The sequence below is a fragment of the Macrotis lagotis genome, chromosome 1 (genome assembly GCF_037893015.1).
Source record: "Macrotis lagotis isolate mMagLag1 chromosome 1, bilby.v1.9.chrom.fasta, whole genome shotgun sequence".
NCBI lineage: Eukaryota > Metazoa > Chordata > Mammalia > Peramelemorphia > Peramelidae > Macrotis > Macrotis lagotis.
In genome coordinates, this window is record NC_133658.1 from 55,381,125 (window position 1) to 55,402,538 (window position 21,414).

At 40.3% G+C, this 21,414-nt stretch overlaps 1 protein-coding gene across 8 annotated transcripts in view; it reads left to right on the forward strand.

Annotated features, from left to right (window-relative positions):
• The window catches only part of C1H16orf95 (chromosome 1 C16orf95 homolog), a 54,980-nt gene extending 34,449 nt beyond the window's left edge, over positions 1-20,531 (forward strand). For 5 of the 8 annotated variants that reach the window (XR_012471671.1, XR_012471677.1, XR_012471670.1 and 2 more), the window contains 5 exons: positions 1,059-1,234; positions 1,921-1,972; positions 5,103-5,142; positions 6,003-16,413; positions 19,718-20,531. Coding sequence is in view for 1 of the 8 variants with exons in the window: in XM_074201743.1 (XP_074057844.1) it covers positions 1,059-1,234; positions 1,921-1,972; positions 5,103-5,142; positions 6,003-6,083 (349 nt within the window). In the remaining 7 variants the exon portion in view is untranslated. Of the gene's footprint in view, positions 1-1,058; positions 1,235-1,920; positions 1,973-5,102; positions 5,143-6,002; positions 16,423-19,717 lie in introns of those variants that run through there. The other 3 variants (XR_012471669.1, XM_074201743.1, XR_012471678.1) reach the window with 3 other exon arrangements.
• The last annotated feature ends 883 nt before the right edge of the window (positions 20,532-21,414 follow it).

The following is a 21,414-nucleotide window of genomic DNA, read 5'->3' on the forward strand; positions in this document are numbered from 1 at the left end:
CATATATAAGTGGTGCTTCATAAATGTTTGGCAAGTGACTGAACTCATCCAAATTCCTTATTTTACAAATGAGAAAACTGAGAATGGGAGGAAGGAAATTGATGGAAACAAAATAATGTAGCTGGTTAGTGACTTAGCCAGGTCTAGAGCTTAGGGCTCACAGTATCATTGATGGAGAATTCTAAATGACCTTTGGGGCTATCCAGTTCACTTTTCTCATTTTAGATATGAAGAAAAGTCTGTGTCAATCAGTCGATCAGAAGGCATTTGTTAAGAATGTACTATGAGGGGTGGCTAGGTGGCATAGTGGATAGAGCGCCAGCCCTAGAGTCAGGAGTACCTGAGTTCACATCTGGCCTCAGGCACTTAATAATGACCTAGCTGTGTGGCCTTGGGCAAGCCACTTAACCCCATTTGCCTTGCAAAAACCTAAAAAAAAATGTACTATGAATCTGACTTTCAATGTTGAGGATATAAAGATGGGCACAAATATGGTTAAGTAGTGACCATTACTTTAATGACCTTGCTCAGGATCATAAAGGTAATAATCATCAGAGGAAGGGTTCAAGATTACTAATCCTGGGATAAATACTTTTATTTGTAAAAAATCATAACTCTTAAGATCCAATCGATTGTAAATTCCTTGAGGGCAGGGATTGGTTTTTTTTTTTTTGCCTCTTTTTGTATCCTCAGTGTTTGCATAGTGACTGACTGAATGATCCTACTTATAGGTAATCTGATTCTAGTCCAGATATTTTTGTACTCTTGGGAAATGGCAGGCTTCTGTGGTTCTGAGTATAACAGCTGGTGTCCTCTATTTTTCATGTTTTGAAAGCTCTTAGAACAATGACTACAATTTCCTTTGTCATCATCACACAATTATGGCTGAATTTTAGTCACTCATAAGACTCTGTCATCTAATATTCTTCATTCAGTTTTCCTTCTTCATCCTCTGGAGATGCCTAACTCCTTCTCTTAGACTTAGTTCATCTCTTGTCTGGATCTTAGTGTTTTCTTACCCTCCTGGGTGTGAATCTGACTGATCCTATAACCATTAGATACCTCAAAGAGAGACCCAGAAGCAGCAGGAAGGAGCTAGAAGAAAGGAAAGCCAAAGAGAGAGAGAAAAGGAAGGAGGAGAGGATTCGAATCATGAGAATTCTTGCAACGGCAGTTGGAGATTGGAAGAGAGAGGAGGAAGCCAAGATGGAAGAGCTGTTCCATATAGATGATGGTATGTGCCAGGCAAGTGACACATCAGGACAGTTATTTGGGCTCCAGAAGCATTTGCTCAAATCATTTACACCACTGGTTTTTAATCAGAAACAATACCAATAAATGAATTGTGTAATTCGCTGGCTTTAGTTATGAAGACAACCCAACTCATTGGATTAACATTTTTCAATTTGGTTTTAAATTATACATGTGTGACTCAAGAGAGGTGCACAGTTAGCTGTGATTCTCATCCCACTCTTGGAAGTGATGAGGTCTTGTTTCCCCTTTTCTAGTTTAGGAAACCGTAGAAAACGTAGGAATATTCCTGATCAGCTTGCAGAAGGTGGGGCAATCTTTGATACCCTATCTTGCCTTCTACTTGCTCCTTGCCTGGAATTCATTTCTACCTCACTTCTACTTTTCAGAATTCCTTATTTCTTTAAAATTCTCAAATGTTACCCACTACATGAGATCTATCCTGATTCTTCCTCTCTCTAGTTGCCTTGCATTTATTCACCTTGTATTTATTTATTTTGCATATATTTATTTATAGCATGTAGCCTACCCCTATGGAATGTAGCTCTTTGGATTTTCTAAAGGATAGTGGAATCCATCTTTCTCTATGAGAATGTTGCATTTTTGAGTTTTTGAAGATGACTGGAGCCAAAAGCTCCAGGAAATGATGAATTTTTTTCTTTCTTTCAGAGTTTGAACATCATAACCTGGAGGAGACAAATGGGATCCATACCAGGAACAAGTATGATTGTTTCTTTTAGTTGAGGGTTTGTGACTGGGCAACTCCCAACTAGTGAGGAGGGGATTAGTCTTGAAGGAAATCTATCCCAGTCCTGGAAAGTGCCCCTCAGGGAGTCAACTGGGCTGATCCTTAATATACTACCTTAAGAATGCCTATGTTCCCATGGCCTCAGGGATGACTGGATTGGAGGTTGGTTACTGGGCTACTCGGTCCAGCCTCTGGTCATAAGGCACATATGTAACCATCTCCCCAAACCTGAAGTTTTTTTTTTAAACTCTTGCCCACAAATTTGTCTTACTAAGGTTTCAAGTTGAAGATGGGTAGACTTGGGCACTTTCCTGGTGCCAAATTCTTAGAGCTGTCAGAGACTGATTGCATCTTATGAATATACATATGTGGAAACACACATACAATCACACATATTAGCATACATTGATGGACATGCACAATTAAATATAAAGCACACATTGTACACACACACAGACACATACAAACATGTGCTTTAGAAGACACATATACACACATTTGTCATGCTGATGTACTCATAGGTAATCTGATTCTAGTCCGGGGATTTTTCTACACTTGGGAAATGGCAGGCTTCCGTAGTTCTGAATATAACAGCCAGTGTCCTCCATTTTTCATGTTTTGAAAGCTCATTGAACAATGACTAAAATCTCCTTTATCATCGTTACACAATTATGGGTGAATTTTAGTCATTCATAAGACTCTCTGTTATCTAATATTCTCCATTCTGACTTCCTTCTCCATCCTCTGGAGATTCCTAACCTCTTCTTTTATAGTTCATTTCTTGTCTGGTCCTTGGAGTTTTCACCATGGGCTCAGGGATGAAGGGACTGGAGGTGGTCATTTGGCTGTCTAGTCTGTCCACAATTGTTTGTGTTCTGTCTCTCTCATTAGAGAGCAGGACTGTTTATCTTTTCTTGTATCCCCAATAATCAGTACAGGATCTGAACCATAGTAAACACTTAATTTTTGTAGCTTGATACTCAATAATCTACAAAGACACCCTGGCTGAACACCTAATCCTTGAGCCTCCTACCACTTCAGCCTTTCATAATCTGACAATCCCGGGAGGAACCCATGCTGTTGGCCAAGCTTTCTGTCACCTGGGATCCCATGATGAATCAGTCTTGCTGGGCTTTTCCTCAGTACTCCCTGTTTGAAAGGATGTCTAACATTTTCTAAGGACTTCTTATCCTCCCCTTTGGAACAATTGGAACCTTCCTGGTACAGGTGGGAAGAGGTGCTGATTGTATAGTTAAGGGCCTGGGTTCTGGTTCTACTTTCTTAACCTTGTTGGGTCTCAGTTTCTCAACTATAAAATGAGAGAGTTGGACTAGATCACCTCAAAGGTCATTCTTGTTTGTTTTTAAAGAGGCAGTCAGGGTTAAGTGATTTGTCTAGGGTCATACAGGGAGTAAGTGTCTGAGATCAGATTTGAACTCCGGTCCTCCTGATTGCAGGGTCAGTTGCAAAGGTCATTCTTTCAATTTCTCAATCTACAACCCTACGATAGTTTTTCTTTAGTATGGATCTCGGGGTCTTCGCTTGAAGTCCTGTGATATCTCAGTTATATTGTCAAGTAGATCCTGGAGTCTGTCAGTAACTTCCACACTCTGGTGGATCTCACCAAGCTAGAAAGGTCTGGGTCACAGATGGTGTGGTAGAGAGTTCTATGCTTGTCATCTGCAAACTAACCTATCTTTACCTAAGAGGAGTCCAGCACCAGAAGATTGGTTATTTCTAGGTCATGAATTGTTTTTTTGACCGTAGCTACTCATGAATAACCAGCTGTTAAGGCTTTAGCCTGTAAGAATGGAGGAAATATTCATACTAGTGAAATCTCAAGATGGTAGTGGTATTAAGGAAGGGTAGTACTTAACCTTCTGAGCTATACATTCTTCAGAAATTTGAAAGTCATAAGACTTCCTAGCATGTCATCCTAGGAAAGGCCATTGGGTCTTGCAGCTACCATCATATATTTTCCTAAAATGAATGTCTGTCTATTATGTGACTCTTTTATTCAATAAACTTCAGAGGTCTCTATTGCCTTCAGGATCACTCTATTTGATTTTTAAGCCCTTCATGACTCATCTTCAATTGGTCTTTCTAAGCTTATTATTGTACATAGTTCTACTTTCTGCACTCTGTGGCCTAACAAGATTTATTGTTCCTTATTGACGATACCCCATCTTGCCTTAGATAAACTAAGTTGCTTTTGTACTTACTGTCCCTCCTTTCCTGGAATTCATTTCTGCCTCACCTCTACTTCTTAGAATTCCTTCTTTCTTTTTTTTTTAGATTTTTTTTTTCAAGGCAATGGGGTTTAGTGGCTTGCCCAAGGCCACACAGCTAGGTAATTGTTAAGTGTCTGAAGGTTGGACTTGAACCCAGGTACTCCTGACTCCAGGGCCGGTGCTTTATCCACTACACCACCTAGCCGCCCCGAATTCCTTATATCTTTAAAATTTTCAAATGTCACCTACTACATGAGACCCATCCTGATTCTTCTCTAGCTGTTCCCCTCATTCACCTTGCATTTATTTATTTGAATATATCTATATATTGAATAATCTATTTTATATAGTCTCCCCCTACTTTGCATTTTCTTTTTTTTAGGTTTTTGCAAGGCAAATGGGGTTAAGTGGCTTGCCCAAGGCCACACAGCTAGGTAATTGTTAAGCGTCTGAGGTCACATTTGAACTCAGGTACTCCTGACTCCAGGGCCAGTGCTCTATCCACTGCACCACCTAGTCATCCCTACTTTGCATTTTCTAAAGAGTTTTTTTTTGTTTTTGCAAGGCAATGGGGTTAATTGACTTGTCCAAGGTCACATAGATAGGTAATTATTAAGTGTCTGAGGCCGGATTTCAACTCAGGTCCTCCTGACTCCAGGGCTGGTGCTCTATCCACTGTACTACCTAAGCTGCTCTCTCTAAAGGGTTTTGAAATCTATAATCTCATTTGCCTTATGAGATAGGATAAAAATCCTTTACAGTTGGTAAACTGAGGTTGAGACAGTTGCTTGAGGTTCCTTCACTTCTAGTTTCCTCCTTCCAGAAGCCTCCCTCTTCTAGAATCTGATGAATTTTTAATTTCTTACTTTCAGGAAAGTAGGGTACAGGAGGATCTCGCTTCAGGGCTCCAAGGTAAGTGATTGGACAACAGGAAGTAAGTAACCTGTGGAACTTGGCTCAGAGACACCTGCATGCTGAGAGGGCGTCTTGGTTTTCCTATCTTGCCTTTAGCCACGGTGGGTGGTGGGGATGTGAGTGTCCGTGACCAGGGACCGTACTGGTCTGTCCTAGTGGATGTGGAATAGTATATTCTGGAGTGTACTGCATCCTGTACCATACTGCGAAGCTGTACTGGTGGATGGAAGTAGAATGGGGAATATCTCTTGGTATGATCAACCTCCCTGAGAAACCTTGCTCAAGTCTCATCCAGCCTTGATATTCTATGTTCCACGTACCTTTTCAGCTCTGACAGTCTCTGTCCTAACATCCCATGTTCTAAGGCTCCTTCTTGTTCTTTGGTTCCATGAAAAAAAGTCCCAGATTATTTGTGAATATCAAATAAGTGGTAGAGAAAATCCTTGCTAGATTTTCAGAGAATTTTTCAAACTGGATTGATGGGAAAGACATCTCAGATGAATAGAGGTTTCAGCATTGTAATGGCCATTCTTTAAAAAAAAATTTTTTTTTTTTAGGTTTTTGCAAGGCAATGGGGTTAAGTGGCTTGCCCGAGGCCACACAGCTAGGTAATTATTAAGTGTCTGAGGCTGGATTTGAACTCGGGTACTCCTGACTCTAGGGCTGGTGCTCTATCCACTGCACCACCTAGCTGCCCCTTTTAAATTTTTTTTAAAAAGATTTTATTTACTTTGAATTTTACAATTTCTCCCCTAATCTTACTTCCCTCCTCCCCCCCAGAAGGCATTACAATATAATGGCCATTCTTGCTTGGTCTATGACATATTCCTATCCCTTCTTTCTTCTGTAATTTCTAGGAGTTCCATCAGAGTGTCTACCTCTCTTCCATGGCTCTTGGAGGGTCTGCTCTGAAGGGTCAAGGCTGGACATGTTGCTGAAGCTTCAGTCCCAGTTCCGAGAGGAGGCCTCCAAGGGACCATACCTAATCCATGAACAACCTCATGAGGAGAGGACCTTGCCTGTGTTTGTCCTTGGCATCCTCCTGGGCTCCATTCACATGGTGGCCTCAGCTCTGTGGTGTGTGGCTCCAGCTTCTCCAGGGATCCTCCTACAAGCTCCTGGAGATGGCTAGCTATCACTGGGAACTCTTTTTTGTGATTAGATTTGGAGTGGGAAGGAGAAGCTGCTCAGCAAAAGGACCCTGCTGCCTAGCTCTGGGGGAGACAGATTAGACTGATTTGACTTGTTACTTGAGAGCAAAATGAGAAGCAATGTGTGGGAATGACAGATAAGATAGAGTGATAGTGACATGTTTTAGATTAATTTTAATGTTCTGTGCCCACTTTGTGACTGAGTTTAATTCCCCATCCCTAGAGAAAAGGGATCATGGTTGTGGGCAGTGACTTTGATGAAACCTTGACCTTGTATCCTGCTGCTAAAAATTTCCTAATCATTGTGTCTTGCAGTGACCCCATCTTGTCTTCATAACAAAAATCCCAAGAGAGCTTTGGTGGGGTTAATCATAAGAATTTGGGGGAAGGAGTGATCCCACTTACTAAGATGCCCTAGTTTTTTTTTTTTTAATAGTCTAGGCAACAGGCTACCAATGGTTTTAGAGGGGAAAGGGGGTGTGGCTGCTATTTCTTCCTGAGAGATTTCAATAGTTATGACTTAAGTCTAGAGAAACAAAATATTAGGGATTTGTGGAGTGAAATAACAGAGGTCACATGATTTAACATTTTTCCTTTCTTTCTAGTCATTTCTGGGGATCCTGAACCCAAAGACTATTCTTTACTTGAACAAGCAATTTCCAAGCTTAATGTAAGGAAGAAAAAAAAGAAACATTCACAGAGACGCTGTGAATGAAGGAGACAGTAATTCTTCTGAGATCCAACTTGAGAGCCAAAGCTATGTCCAGTTCATTTTAACATTTGCTATCATTATAAAGATTATTTATTAACTTAATTTTTTTATTTAAAATTATTTCTTCTACTATGTCTGGAATGACTAAGTCAGAGCTCATTCTGGTTTGTCTCATTTAATACTGCAGATAATATTCACAGAAAATGCCATTTGTGGTAGCTATTGAATCTGGTGTTTTTGTCCGTTTTATGGATTTCTTTGCCCAAGTTAAAACTTGACCTTATGGCCAGTATTCAGAGGGAAGTTTAAACAGCATGGAATAGTGGAGAAGGCACTGGCTGTGGAGTCAGGAACACCTGGGTTTAGGATGATGATGATGTTTTCCTTCATTCTCAAAGACCACCATGACATTAGGGAGGTGATGCCATGACAAGAACATGCATTGGATTTGAGTGAAGGGGCACCAGATTCACTTTTCTTCTCCAGAGTCAACTAGGTCCAATGATCAGATATGGTTCAGAATGACTGGGGATGTCCCTGGATGTGAGGCAATCAGGATTAAGTGACTTGTCCAAGGTCACAGAGCTAGTAAATGTCTGAGGTCGGATATGAACTCAGATCCTCCTGACTTTGAGGCCAGTGCTCTACCCACTGCTCCATTTAGTCACCCATTCTGGGTTTAAACCTGGCCTCAGACATTTATAAGTTGTAGGATCCTGAATAAATCCCAACTGCTCTGGGCCTCAATTTTTTCATTTGTAAAAGGAGAGAGTAGATTTACCCTTACTCCCCTAATTTCTCTTCAAATTTGACTTGTGATCTGTAAACAGAAGATGCAATCTGTCATCTTATGTACAAAAGTTTTCTCATTTTTTAGGACCTATCAGAGCTAAGATTCATGATTTTGCTGGTCATTTAGTCTAATTCCTTTAAGTTAGAGGAGAAAACTGAGGCCCAGTGAGGTTTAATAATAATAACATGTATAAATACATATGTAAATATATATAAACTTTACATATAAAATACTAATTTTAAGATTTTTAAATTTGCTCTGTGAAAATACTGTTAGTTATGAGCATAATATGCTCACTTTCTCCTAACTTTTGCCTCTTATAATCCCCAATTTTCTTTGAAAAAATGTAACCTGATACTATGAATTTTTCCTAGATGGGGAAACTAACCCAGACAGAGATTAAGTGATTTATCACATAGTTAATGAGTGTCTGAAGTTGAATTTGAACTCAGGTTTTCCTGACTCCAGGTCCAGTGCTCTAACTACTTACTGTAATAAGTAACTGAATTGGGTTTGACTTGCCAACTTCCCTTTTCAGATGCAGTTATTTCCCTGCCCTCTGTCTGGCACACGGATAGTCCATACAGTCTTTTTAAAAAAAATAGTTTAAGGCAATGGGGATAAGTGACTTGCCCATGGTCACACTGCTAGGTAATTAAGTGTCTGAAGTCAGATTTGAACTCAGGTCCTCCTGACTGACTGGCTGGTGTTCTATCTACTGCTCCATCCAGCTGTCTCTAATCCACATAGTCTTTAATTTGGGCTGCATTACTGGTGGTTCTTGGTTGTATTAATCTCTTTGCCTTTTGCAATATAGCCCATTTCTTGAACTCCAATCTTCACTAGGTGATGCTATATGGCTGGAAATAATGGCAGACTAGGATATCAAAAGGATCCAAATGACCAAGAATGACCAAAGGAAAATGCAAAGAAGCATGATGGGTATAAGAGGATTGTAGCATGTTTAACACTGGTGACTTCTATGTGAGAAGGCAAATCAACAAGCACTTAGATGTTGACTCTGTGATAGACACTATGCTAAGCTAAGGGGATAGAAATGCAAGCAGAAAGATGATTCCTGCCCTCAAGGAGGAAGTCTAATTGAGGAAGACAACATACAAAAGGGATTTGAAAGAGGTCTGAGGGAGAGAAAAACATAAAAGTGTTTGGTATTGGGACATTGCAGAGAAAGTCCAGGAAAGTCTTCTGGAGAGGAGGGAAGACATGACCAGTCTAGGTATTATCCTTAAAATGGAGATTCAAAACTGGATTTCATGAAAGATTTGACATCATCAGGGTCATGTATGACCAGAATTGGGGAGGGTGCTATTCATATAAGTGAATATAATGGATCACAATTGGAAAATCCTAGAGAGACATTAATTGATTTAGAAGATAAAAGATTCAGAGGAAGGCCTTCCAGGGCACTGGATAAGTCCTCTACCATTGGTCTCCTTGCCTCCCAGTTCTTTCCTCTCTAGGCCATTCTCTATTCAGCTGCCAAAGTGATTTCCAAGGCGGCAGCATCTACTTCCTCCACAAACTGATGGTTCTCTATTGATGATCAGATATATTCTTCGCAACCTGGCTCCAATTGACTTTTTCAACCTTAATGCATTATTCTCTTCTTGTTCTCTGTAGTCCAGCCAAACTAACCACTTTGTGATGCTTCATTTCCTACCTCCATGCCTTTGTACTTAATTGTCTTCCTTGCCTGAAATGCCCTTTCTCCTCACCTTTGCCTCTTAGACCCTTGTTTTTATTTAAAAAAATATTACTTATACACTTGCAGAGAAACTTTCCTGATCCCTAAACTTTTAGTGCATTCCCAAATTTTCCAGCTTGATTTTTAAATTACAAATGTCAATAAACTCGAACAGCTCCATTTACAAAAGCTGAAAAAAAGAAGCCTGTATGTGAAACTGTGAGTATATTTCATGCAACTTTAAAAAAGCCTATCACAAATTCAACACCGTAATGCCATCACTACCCTGCTTGCCTGCATCCCTTTCAAAAATTTATTTTAAAAAATATTTCTTCTTTCCCTTTGAATCCTTATAAGTCTCCCTTGCTTTCTCAAAATGTGGAAAGTCAATATTTAGGAATTGAGTCAATATTATTAAAAGTCAGTAACTAGGAATAGTCAAGACAAACTAATTCACACCTTGGCAATGTCTGGAAGTGTCCATCTCAATCTGTACCTCCAGTCCAAGGGAAGCAGATGGGAAGCAGGCAGATTCAGTCTTCAGGAGTCATGCTTGGCCCCTACCTGTCTGAGCCAAGAAATGAAGGGTTTATGGTGTTAAGATATTGTAGCCCTTGTAACCACTTTTCTTTAGATTGTAAGCCTTTTATTTTCTACATATTTGATGCTTACTTAGCATGTTTCATAGAAAACCAGTTTCTTAGGGACAGACACTGTTTCATTGTGTGGTCTCTGTATTCTCAGTGCCTTAGACCAAGTCTAACATATAGTAGGCACTTAATAAATGCTTACTGATGGACAAACATTTTCCCAGGATGAGATGTCATGGAGGGGTTATGCTCTATACCTGAGGAGGGATTCTTGGATCTATCAATGTTCCATTGCACAAAGAAAAGAGCCATCTTCTCACTGATGCTCATGAAGGCATGGTCTCTAGAATATAACTTTGGGTCTAAAATCACTTTTTTTCAGGCCAGTGGACATTGTTATAGGATCATATATTTAAAGACGACAGGGAGCTCAGAGGTCATTTATTCATAAGGTTATAGGGCTGAAAGGGATCTCAGTGGTCATCTGGAGATGAAGAAATATCCCAAAGCGGTAAAGAACAGTTAGCATTAGTATAACATACAAATCTATCTTCAAAACAACTCTGGAGGGGTATCTAGGTGGATAGAGAGGCAGCCTGGAATCAGGAAGACCTGAGTTCAAATCTGGTCTCAGATACTTGATACTTACTAGTTGTGTGATTTTGGGAAAGACACTTACCCCATTGCCTTGCAAAAAAAAACCCCAAACCAAAAACTCTGGGAGAAAAGTGTTATATCCATTTTACAGATGAGGAAACTGAGGCAAACAGTTAAGTGACTTACCAAGGGATCACACAGCTAGTATGTATCTGAGACCTGGTGGGCCATCTATTGTACTACTTAGTTGCCTAAGAAGTGGGGCAGCTAGGTGGCACAGTGGATAGAGCACCAGCCCTGGAGTCAGGAGGACCTGAGTTCAAATCTGGCCTCAGACACTTACTAATTACCTAGCTGTGTGGCCTCGGGCAAGCCACTTAACCTCATTCCCTTCAATAAAAATTTTAAAAAAGTGACTTACCTAAAGAAGCACAGTAGCAGAGTCACGATTTGCACCCAGGTCCTCTGGCTCCCAGGTCAGTGCTCACAGGACTATGTGCACCAAGCTGTCCTCATTTCACAACCTCACTTTACAGATGAAGGTGTGTGTCAAAAAAAAGAAATGATCTGCCAGAGTCTGCATGGGTGGTACATAGTAGAGTCAGAATTCAAACCCAGGCCCTCAGACTTCACATGCACTTCTTATCCCACTTTATCATACAGACTCTTCCTCTTTTCCCCTTTCCTCCCCCCCCCCCCCCCAACTTATTAGCAAAATCCAAGGAAGTAAGAGTTGAAAGTTCTCATTTGAACCTCTGGTTAGAGGATCGAGGTGGCCGATGTCTCCTTTTCTGCCATCCTTTAAATATCTTGTGACTCAAAGTAAAAGAATGAGTTTTCATTGCTTTCCAGTGGATGGACCCGTCATCGGTGATCGCCTGCCCACTTCCAGTTGTAGCTTTCTGGCATCTGACCCTTAAAAACACTTCTCTTTGACTCCCACCATATTAACACATGTTTATGTGGCAGATGGTACCAGCAACCACAAGAGGGCACTGTTTGAATAGTCTTCCACTAGAAAATGGAGTAACTTGGATTAAACTTAACATTTTAGTCTTTTTTGGTATTTTTATCAATGAATCCAGGATTTTGTAGCAAGTAGAAAAGGAATGAATCCTTCCTCAGCTGTGTGGTGATTCTCCTGGTGATTCTCCATAGAATTGAGGGGCAGAATCAATATTTACTACATATTCTGTTAATAATAAAAAAAAAACAATCCCTGCCCCCAAGGAGCTTAGTTTTCAATTTGAGAATAAAATATATTTACATAAATTCATACATTGTTTGTCTTCATTCTCAAAAAAGACCATGACATCAGGGAGGTGATACCATGACAAGCACATGAATTGGATTTGAGGGGCGTGGGGCTGTGCTAAGTTACCAGCCTCATTTTCTCCTCCAGAATATCTGGTTCCAGGGACCAGATGAGGATCAGGACAACTGGAAATTGGCCCTGGATTAGAGGCCTTCAATTAAGTGAATTGTCCAAGGTCACACAGTGGGAAGTATCTGAGGCTGGATTTGAACTCCTGTCCTGCCTCCAAGGCCAATGCTCTATTCACTGCCCCATAGTTTTATACAAAATATATGTGGAATAAATGAAAGATAATCTTAGAAGTGAACAAGCAGGAAGAAAAGACCTCATGTAACAGCATGTAACAGATGAGCATTGTGCTGCATCTTGAAGTCTGGAATTCTAAGAGTTGTGAGGGAAGAACGACTATTTTAGGAAGAGAGGATTGGAGTGCAAATTCAGGATGAGCTGCGTGTGAGGAACAAAAATTGACTGGCCAACAACTACAGGTTGAGAAAAGTAGAAGACCAGAACGGTAGGAAGGAGCCAAGCTGTGAAGGGGTTTCAATGCCAAGTAGAGGGTTCTATATTAGATCTATGAGGTACTAGGGAGCCACTGGAATTTTTTGAATAGAAGAGTGACATGGTCAAATGAGAGTTTTAGAAATATTGCTTTGGCAGCTGAGCGAAGGATAGATAGATTGGAGTGGGGAGAGACTTGAGGGAGGAATATTAATTAGGAGATTTCAATAGTCAGGCTAAAGGTGGTGAGGCCCTGAACCAGGGAAGTGGTTGTGGAACTGGAGATAAAAGGATGTATATGAGAGATACTGTGAAGGAAAAAATAAGATTTGACGTAGATTAGGGACATAGGATGTGTGAGAGTGAGGAGTCAAGGAGATTGTGAACCTATGTAATGATGAGGAGGATGGTGCCCTCCATTGTAATGAGGAAGTTTGGAATGGGAGTGATTTGTGAGAGAAAGAAAATGAGTTCAGTTTTAGAAATGATAATTTGGAGACACCTGAAGAACTGCCATTTTGAAATATCACATAAGTGAAATGGTACTAGAATGTAGAGGAGAGTCCAGGGTCGGATACATGGATCTGGGAGTCAAATGCAGAGTGATGCTTATTGAACTTAGGGGAAAGAGGTGAGACTGCTAAATGAGATAGAGGAAGAAGAGGAGGCCCAGGACAGAGCCTTGGGAACACCCATAGTGGGCATGACTTGGGCATGAAAATCCCAGCAAAGAAGACAGACGTGGAGCAAGATAGGTCACAAAAACTTAGAGAAGGTGATTAAAGTGTCAAATCCTGAAAAGAGTTAAAGAAAGATGAAGCTGATAAAAGACCATTAGATATGGCAGTTAAGAAAGTGTTGGTAACTTTGGATGGAACTATGATGAAATTAGAAGCCAGAATAGACAATGGTTTAGAAGAGAATGAGAGGAAAATGGAGACATTTTGTATTGATGACTTTTTCTAAATGAATTTTTGTTGATTTTTTTGTTTTTATGTCTTCATAGTTTTCTGAAAGTCTGGAACAGCTGCTGTAATGAGTGGAATAGAAAATTGATTAGGGAGAAGAAAAGGTTTGCCTTGCTGCAATGTGGGCCAAGATGAGATTGATACCAAATTTGTAGCTAATCCTATCAACATGACCTCACAATTTCCTCTGACTCTAATCAGCAGAACATAAATGGATTGTGGGAGTAATTCAGTGTTGGAGCTTATCAAGTCATGATAGAAGGGAGGAAAAAAAGGCAAGGAATTTAAAGTATTGTATGTTGTATATTAGAATTGGCCTAGGAGTCAAGAATGAGAAGGGAGGAGAGTGTAATCAGTTCATCAATCTGGAAAAATACTTAGGGATAGAGAGGTTGAAGGTCCTTGTGAGGATGAAGAGCAGTATTGGGAAGTCATAAGAAGGAAAAATGTAATTATAAAAGATCATGACCAGAATGCAGAATTTTGGAATTCATAGATGGGAAGTAAAATACTTGTTAGTAATGACAAAATCACAAAAGATAGGACCATCCCCAGATGCTGTTGAGGTAAAATGGAGGAATACCCCACGGGAGACAAGAAGCCAGAGAACCTGGGCAGTTGGAGGAATTGAGGGAACATTCATGTGCATACTGAAGTCCCCTTGTTTGAAGGCAGGAGTGAGGATGAGGAATTGGGGAGAAAGATTGTGAACTGGGCGGTGAACTTAAAAGAAGGCCTTGGGGTTAGTAGAAAAGGGATACCAGGCTCTGGATTGGGTGATTAGTTTGGAAAGTGCACTCCTCAATGGAGGAAAGGTTGATATTTTATCCTTCATCCTCAAAGAAGACCATGACATCAGGGGAGGTGAAGCCATGAGACGCACATGCATTGGATATGAGTGAAGGGAGGGCTGTGCTAAGTCACCGGCCTCACTTTCTCCTCCAAAGCCATCTGGGTCCAGTGGCCAGATAGGAATCAGGATGACTGGAGATGGCTCTGCATGTGAGACTTCCCCAAGGTCCCAGAGCTAGTAGGAGACAAGTGTCTTGAGGCTGGATCCAAACTCCTGTCCTCCTGACTGCAAGGTCAGAGCTCCATCTGTTGCACCACCTAGTTGCCCCTAAGAGGAGAGGTTGGTGACAGAAGGAGCCCGGTGGAGCGAATGTGGAGCAGGTTAGAGTAATAGCAGCTGCTTGGTGAACACAGGCTCTCAAGAAAACAAAGAGATCCTGCAGGACAGTAGAGAGGGCTGGACTCATTCAGCACCAGGGCACCTGGGTTCTAGGTTTGGATCTCCCACCAATTGGTTGACTACCCTTTGACTTACCCCTTCATCTTTTGATTTCTTAGTCTATTAAATGAGAACAATAATGCTCTTGCTAACTCCTTAAAGGATGAAAGGAGATGATATATGGTGATGTGCTTTGAAAGAGGAAGTTACTATTGAAATACAGATTTTCATACACCAATGCACTTAGAGAATTATAGATGACCTTGCATTGTTGGCATTTATTCATTTTTTCATTGTCAAGATACTACTAATAGTTCGAATTACCAACTATTTTTCATATTATGGACCTATTTGACTCTCACAATAACATTGTGAGGTAGGTATGGTTATTTCCAGAAATGACTTGCACAGGATCACTCATCTTATACCCAGTGGTGGGATTTGAATTCATATCTTTCTGACATGAAACCCAGTGCTCTATCTATTTTGCCACCTAATTGCCTAAAAGGAACTAGGTTGGGCCTAAAAGAACTCATGCTGTTGGTAAGTAAAGGGCAGAAGATGGGGATCATCTTAGGAAGGTAGAATAAACATAACTTGTATTTATATTATGCTTTAAGGTTTGTAAAATGGCCACACAGTCTTTCATTTGAGCTGCCTAATTATTCTGGGAGGAAGGTGCTATTTTACATAGGAGGAAATTGAGGGAGACAGAAGACTTGTCCAGAGTCACCCAACTAGCAAGTGGCTGAGGCAGGATTTGAACTTGGGTCTTTGTGACCCTCATACCTAGTGCTTGCTCTATCCATTACACTGAAGATAATCACGGAAACCGGATTTAAGTTTCCCTATTCCTTTCGTATGAATTCTCTCATTTGCTCTACATCACAATTCCCAGGAGTACAGTTGGAGGAATTATTATTCCAGTTTTTCAGATGAGGAAAATGAGATCTCAAGAAGTTCATTGTCTTGTCCAAAGAGAGTCCAGCTGGAGTACTGGACTAGAATCTGACTGGCTCAGAGGCCAGCATTATTTCTACCAGGACATCTTGTTTTTCTCCTTGTTGCTCACAAGTCTGAAAAGAGATCACTAGGTCTGAAGTCAGAAGACCTGCTTTAAATCAAAAGGAGCTGAGTTTAAACTCAGCCTCAGGCACTAGCTGTGTGACCCTGGGGAAGTCACTTATAATCTCTCAGTTTTCTCAGCATCCACCTTTTAGGGTTTCTGTAAGGATCAAATGAAATCAAATTTGTAGAATGTCTCATGCATAAATAGACACTGAATAAATCCTTCTTCCTTCCTTCCTTCCTTCCTTCCTTCCTTCCTTCCTTCCTTCCTTCCTTCCTTCCTTCCTTCCTTCCTTCCTTCCTTCCTTCCCTCCTTCTTTCCTCCCTCCATTTCTCCCTTCCTTCTGCATTATATAAGGGCAACGATTGTGACAACCCTTCTACCTCTTGTTCAGTCATTTTAGTTTTGTCCAACTCTTTGTGACCTTGTTTGGGGTTTTATAGGCAAAGATACTGAAGTAATTTGCCATTTCCTTCTCCAGTTCAATTTACAGATGAGGAAACTGAGACAAACAGGATTAAGTGACTTGTCCAGGGTCTCACAGCTAATAAGTGTCTGAAGCTGCTTTTGAGTTTAGGAGAATGAATCTTCCTGATGCCAGGCCCAGTACTCTACCAGGGCACCACCTAGCTGTTGGTAAGTCACTTTGGCCTGGGTTTCCTCAACCGTTGGACTGGGCGATCTTGAAAATTTCTTTCAGCTCCAGTTCCAGTGAAATGTAATGGGATGTAATGGGAGCACCGCGCCCCCCCCCCCCCCTCCCACTGTGACTTCCTTTGATATTTCAGTAGGTTTAGGCTACAGCCAGGGCTAATTGACTTTCATGATCAGATTGTTAACCTTTTTTTTTTGGTAAGACAATGACTTTCCCAAGGACACACAGCTAGGTAAGTATTTGAACTCGGGTCCTCCTGACTCCAGGGCCAGTACTCTATCCGCTGTGGCACCTAGCTGACTCAGATTGTTAACCTCATCGTGAAGCATTTATGCCTCAGAAATGGACAATCAGTCCAAACCAGGGGTTTTATTTATTGCTTTGTTGATTATCTAACTTTAAGAAAGTGTGTTAATAAAGCATATTCATTAAACGTATGTGTCCATATTTTTTCTTTTTCTAGAAGCCTTGCTGTTAAACATATACCAGTATACTCCTGTGTAGCTCCATAAACATTGCTTGGACCCAGTGGGAGTGCGGTAGAAGGTTCAGGGAATGAAATCATCACCAGAGAGGCAGCTGGGGATTGGAGGCAACAGCAACAACAGTAACAATAGCAGCAACAACAACCACAAAAGACATTTCTTTTTTATTTTTTTAGGTTTTTGCAAGGCAAATGGGTTAAGTGGCTTGCCCAAGGCCACACAACTAGGTAATTAGTAGTGTCTGAGACCGGATTTGAACCCAGGTACTCCTGACTCCAAGGCCGGTGCTTTATCCACTACGCCACCTAGCCGCCCCTACAAAAGACATTTATTTAGCATTTACTGTTTGCAAAATGTTTCACATGCATTATCTCATCTGACCCACCCAACATCTCTGGGCATCCCATTTAATTACAGCCCTGCCAGTGGTCTTTGCTTCCCCAAGACTGGCACTCTCTAAATGTCCCCTGTACTCTGGGGAGAGTTGCCTGAGTCTGGTGAAAGTGTTTGCTTTCAACAGGCAGATCCATATTTTTTCTTTCCTAATCTTGTTATTGCTGTTATTGTAAGACTTGCAAGTTCCCACCACATGTTTATAAACTGGCAAAACCATGATGTTTGCCCAGCTCTATTAGATTAGCCAAATGATTGCATTTCAGATGTTGCAACTCCTCCTTCCCTTTCTTTCTGCTTCTTACTCCTCTCAACAAATTCTCTCCCCACCCCACATCTCCCCCTACTCTCTCCCCCCACCTCCATCCCCAAGACCTGCCTCAGTTTTTTGTAAATGTAAGATATGAGGCCAGGTAGGTCTGGGAAAAGGAGCAAAACCAAATTCTACTTTGGACATCCATCACCTAGTCCTGAAATATCAGGCCTGTCTTAATAACTTTGGCTCCTTATGTTTTCTAGGCTTAGTTTCCAGGGAAATTGAGGCTCTTTTTCAGAAAGGAAGCTACTTTTTGGGTGCCCAAGAACTAGAGACCACTCACCTCGAGAATTAGACTTGTGAATAAATGAAACACAAATGTTTGAAGAAACAGGGGTGGCCTAACTGGATAAATTTTTGGAAAGGGAGAAAGCAGTAATAGTAATAATGATAACTTGTATTTATATAGTACTTTTCATATAGGGCAATTAGGTGGTACAGTGAATAGAGTGTTGGACTTGGAGTCAGGAAGACTCATTTTCTTGAGTTCAAATCTGGCCTCAGGCACTTATTAACTGTGTGACCCCAGGTAGGACACTCAACCTCTCTGCTTCATTTGTAAATAGGGATAACTAATAGAATAAAGCATTTTGAAACTTCAAAGCACTTTGTAAATGCTAGCTGCTATTGGCGTGATGGGAAGCCAAAAAATTATCAGCTGCTCTGCTTTTGGCAAAAGTAGAGCTCTGGTAGATATTTGGAGAATTGAAATCTTCCATCACTAAATACTACTACTACTACTACTACTACTACTACTACTACTACTACTACTACTACTACTACTACTACTACTAAATTGTAGTTAGATATGCCTCAAAGAGTTTATATTCTTTTATTTATTTAGTTTCCAATGACATGCAAAGATAGTTTTCAACAATGATCCTTTTGATATCCACTTTTTTTTTACCACCTTTAAAAACTTTTTTAGTTCTAAATTTTCTCTAGGAACAACCTTTAAAGTAATCTATATCACTAACCTTTTCTTTATCACATGTCTAGGAAAGAAATAAGCATTTATTAGGTCCCTATTATGATACACTTTGCTAAGCACTTTGTAAGTATTATCTTATTTGATTTTCACACAACAACCCTGACAGGTAGGCATTATTATAGTCCTTATTGTTCAGTTAAAGAAAATGAAGTAGAGGATAAGTGACCTGTCCAGGGTCACATGATAATAAATGTCAGAGGCTGTACTGAGGCATTTCATTGTCATGCTCTTTCCTAGATATAGGTTAGGTGAATTTTTACTCATCAACATAGCTCAGTCCTAGGGTAGAATCCAAATCGTCTCAGTCTCAGGGTAGAATCCAAAACCAACTACCAGAGGGAAGGAATGGAACAGGGCTTCTAGTCTGAAAGTTCTAGGTCAGAGGAAGCAGCATCAGTAATTGTCTCAGTGGCAATGTCTGGTTTCTTGATGGATGGTGGAATGGGAAATGCTATTTCTCTTGGCAAATGAGGTAAAATCTCCCCTGGTATTATTTGTGTCGGTAGCTTACAAACAGAACTTATTTTAATGTCATAAGTTGCTTCAGTTCAATTTGATAAAATGTAAAGGCCTAAACTCCATGCCCCATATGTGAGATAAAAATGCCCCTAAAAAATAATAGGCCACACTTTCACAGAACTTGCATTCTAGTAGAGAAAAATTGGTTCTGATGGGAAAAAAAATCCCAAAATGTTAAGAGAGATGTTGTTCTGGGAAACTGTAAACTGATAGAACTATAGACATATGAATTATTATTCATTCTCGAGGGACCATGAAAGAACTGAAATGTGGTTGACTTGTTACAGAGAGGCTTTACAATTTTGTGGTAGTGTGTTGTCACAATGTTTTAATAGTATTATTAGAAAATGATCTTGGTCTTGGCAACCTTTAAATGGAGTATTGATAAATGTTTAACAGTGGACTCAGAAAAAAGTATGCAAGATATTTTAAAAATACATTTTAAAATTTATTTTGTTAAATATTTCCCAATTACATTTTAAAACATTTATTAAATTTTTTTTTAGTTCTGAATTTTCTCTAGGAACATAAAATAATCTGGTATCACTAACCTTTTCTTTATCTTTCTTTCTTATGTCTAGACAACCCACAAAACAATGACAGAAGCCCTGATTTGTAGTTTGCCAAATACTGAGAAGTGAATGCTCATGTTGAAAATGTAAGGATCTGCTTTCCCGGGCCTATAAAATCCTGAATGGGAAGTAAGGTTCTAGGATTTAGAACTAGAAAAGACCTTAAAAATCATCTGGTCTAGTCCCATCATCTGTGGAGTGAGAGTAGTTTCAAATCCTGCTTCTGACTTCTTTCAGCCATGTGTCTATGAGCAAGTCATGGGAGTGGGGAGGGTACCGTTTTTATTCTCTTGACACCAGTGCCTCCTACGTCACCTAACCTTGATTGCTTCACATTCAGAGTCCTCTCCAGTCATTCCTGATCCATATCAGGCCACTGGACCCAGATGACTGTGGAAGGGAAAGTGAGACTAGTGACTTAGTATAGCACCCCCTCATTTATTTTGTATAGGCTTTGGCAAGGTGATGGGGTTAAGTGACTTGCCCAAGGTCATTAACCCTTTCTTCATCTTTCTTATGTCTAGACAACCAACAAAACAATGAAACAAGCCCTCTCTCAACTGATATATCATATGTATAAACAAATACACATTACATACATTTATGTTAAGACCCAAAGGATGAAGTGATTGAAGTGACTTAGTCTTTTTTTTTTTTAGGATTTTGCAAGGCAAATGGGGTTAAGTGGCTTGCCCAAGGCCACACAGCTATGTAATCATTAAGTGTCTGAGGGTAGATTTGAACTCGGGGTACTCCTGACTCCAGGGCCTGTGCTCTATCTACTGCACCACCTAGCTGCCCCTTAAATAGTCTTATAGCTGGTAAGTGGTAAATCTATTAGGCTATGCCTAATCTGTCATTCTTTCTCCCCTACCATGCCATCTCTCTATTTCCTCTCCCTTTTGCCCGGTCTATCCATTTCTGCTCTAGGAGGGGTCAGGTTCTTCATAGGAGAAGGGAAGAGAAAGTCACCCTTTCTTTAGAAAAGCACAAATCAGATCTAGTTAGCATTTTGTTGATTTGAAAGGACACAGGAGACCCCTGGTGGACAAACATACGTTTTCTGCTTCACATTTGAATTTTCCCTTTTGAAAAATTCTGCTTTGAAAGTCATAGTACCTTTGTAGCTAATAAATAGGTCCTTGATGGGTTTGCTGGAGCCTGCTTCAATAGGTTTACCATTCTTTGAATGTTGTTTTCAATGTGAACATTTACACTGTGATGATTAAAAAGATTTGAGAGACATAGTTTCTGGGTAATTTGATTATTTTATTAATAAGGTCAGCAGGTTATTATTAAAAGAATGTTCATTTGTTGATGTCTCTCAGACCCAAGACCCCTAATGGTGGTAGGGTCACAGTTTATATGTTCTCCGAAAAGTAGGTGTTTCTGAGGGTTGGAAATCGACTTGGATTGTGTTAACAGAGTGGGAGATGTAGGTTATATTTAAATGAAGGACTTAGGGTAGGTATGTGACTTAGGTCACTCAAATCTTGGTCAAAGAGACATCAACTTCTCTATCATTTGTCTTGAAAATAGTGAGGATCAGCTTTTTCCCCAGACCTGTCTGAGCAAACACAAAATACCCCCAACCCTAACCCAAACTTAGAAGATTTTACTATCTGAATAGATGCTGACCTGGGTAATTCTCTAAGAGAGATTTCCCACACTGGTTGGCTTCTGAATGAGCAAGTATAAAAGGAAAA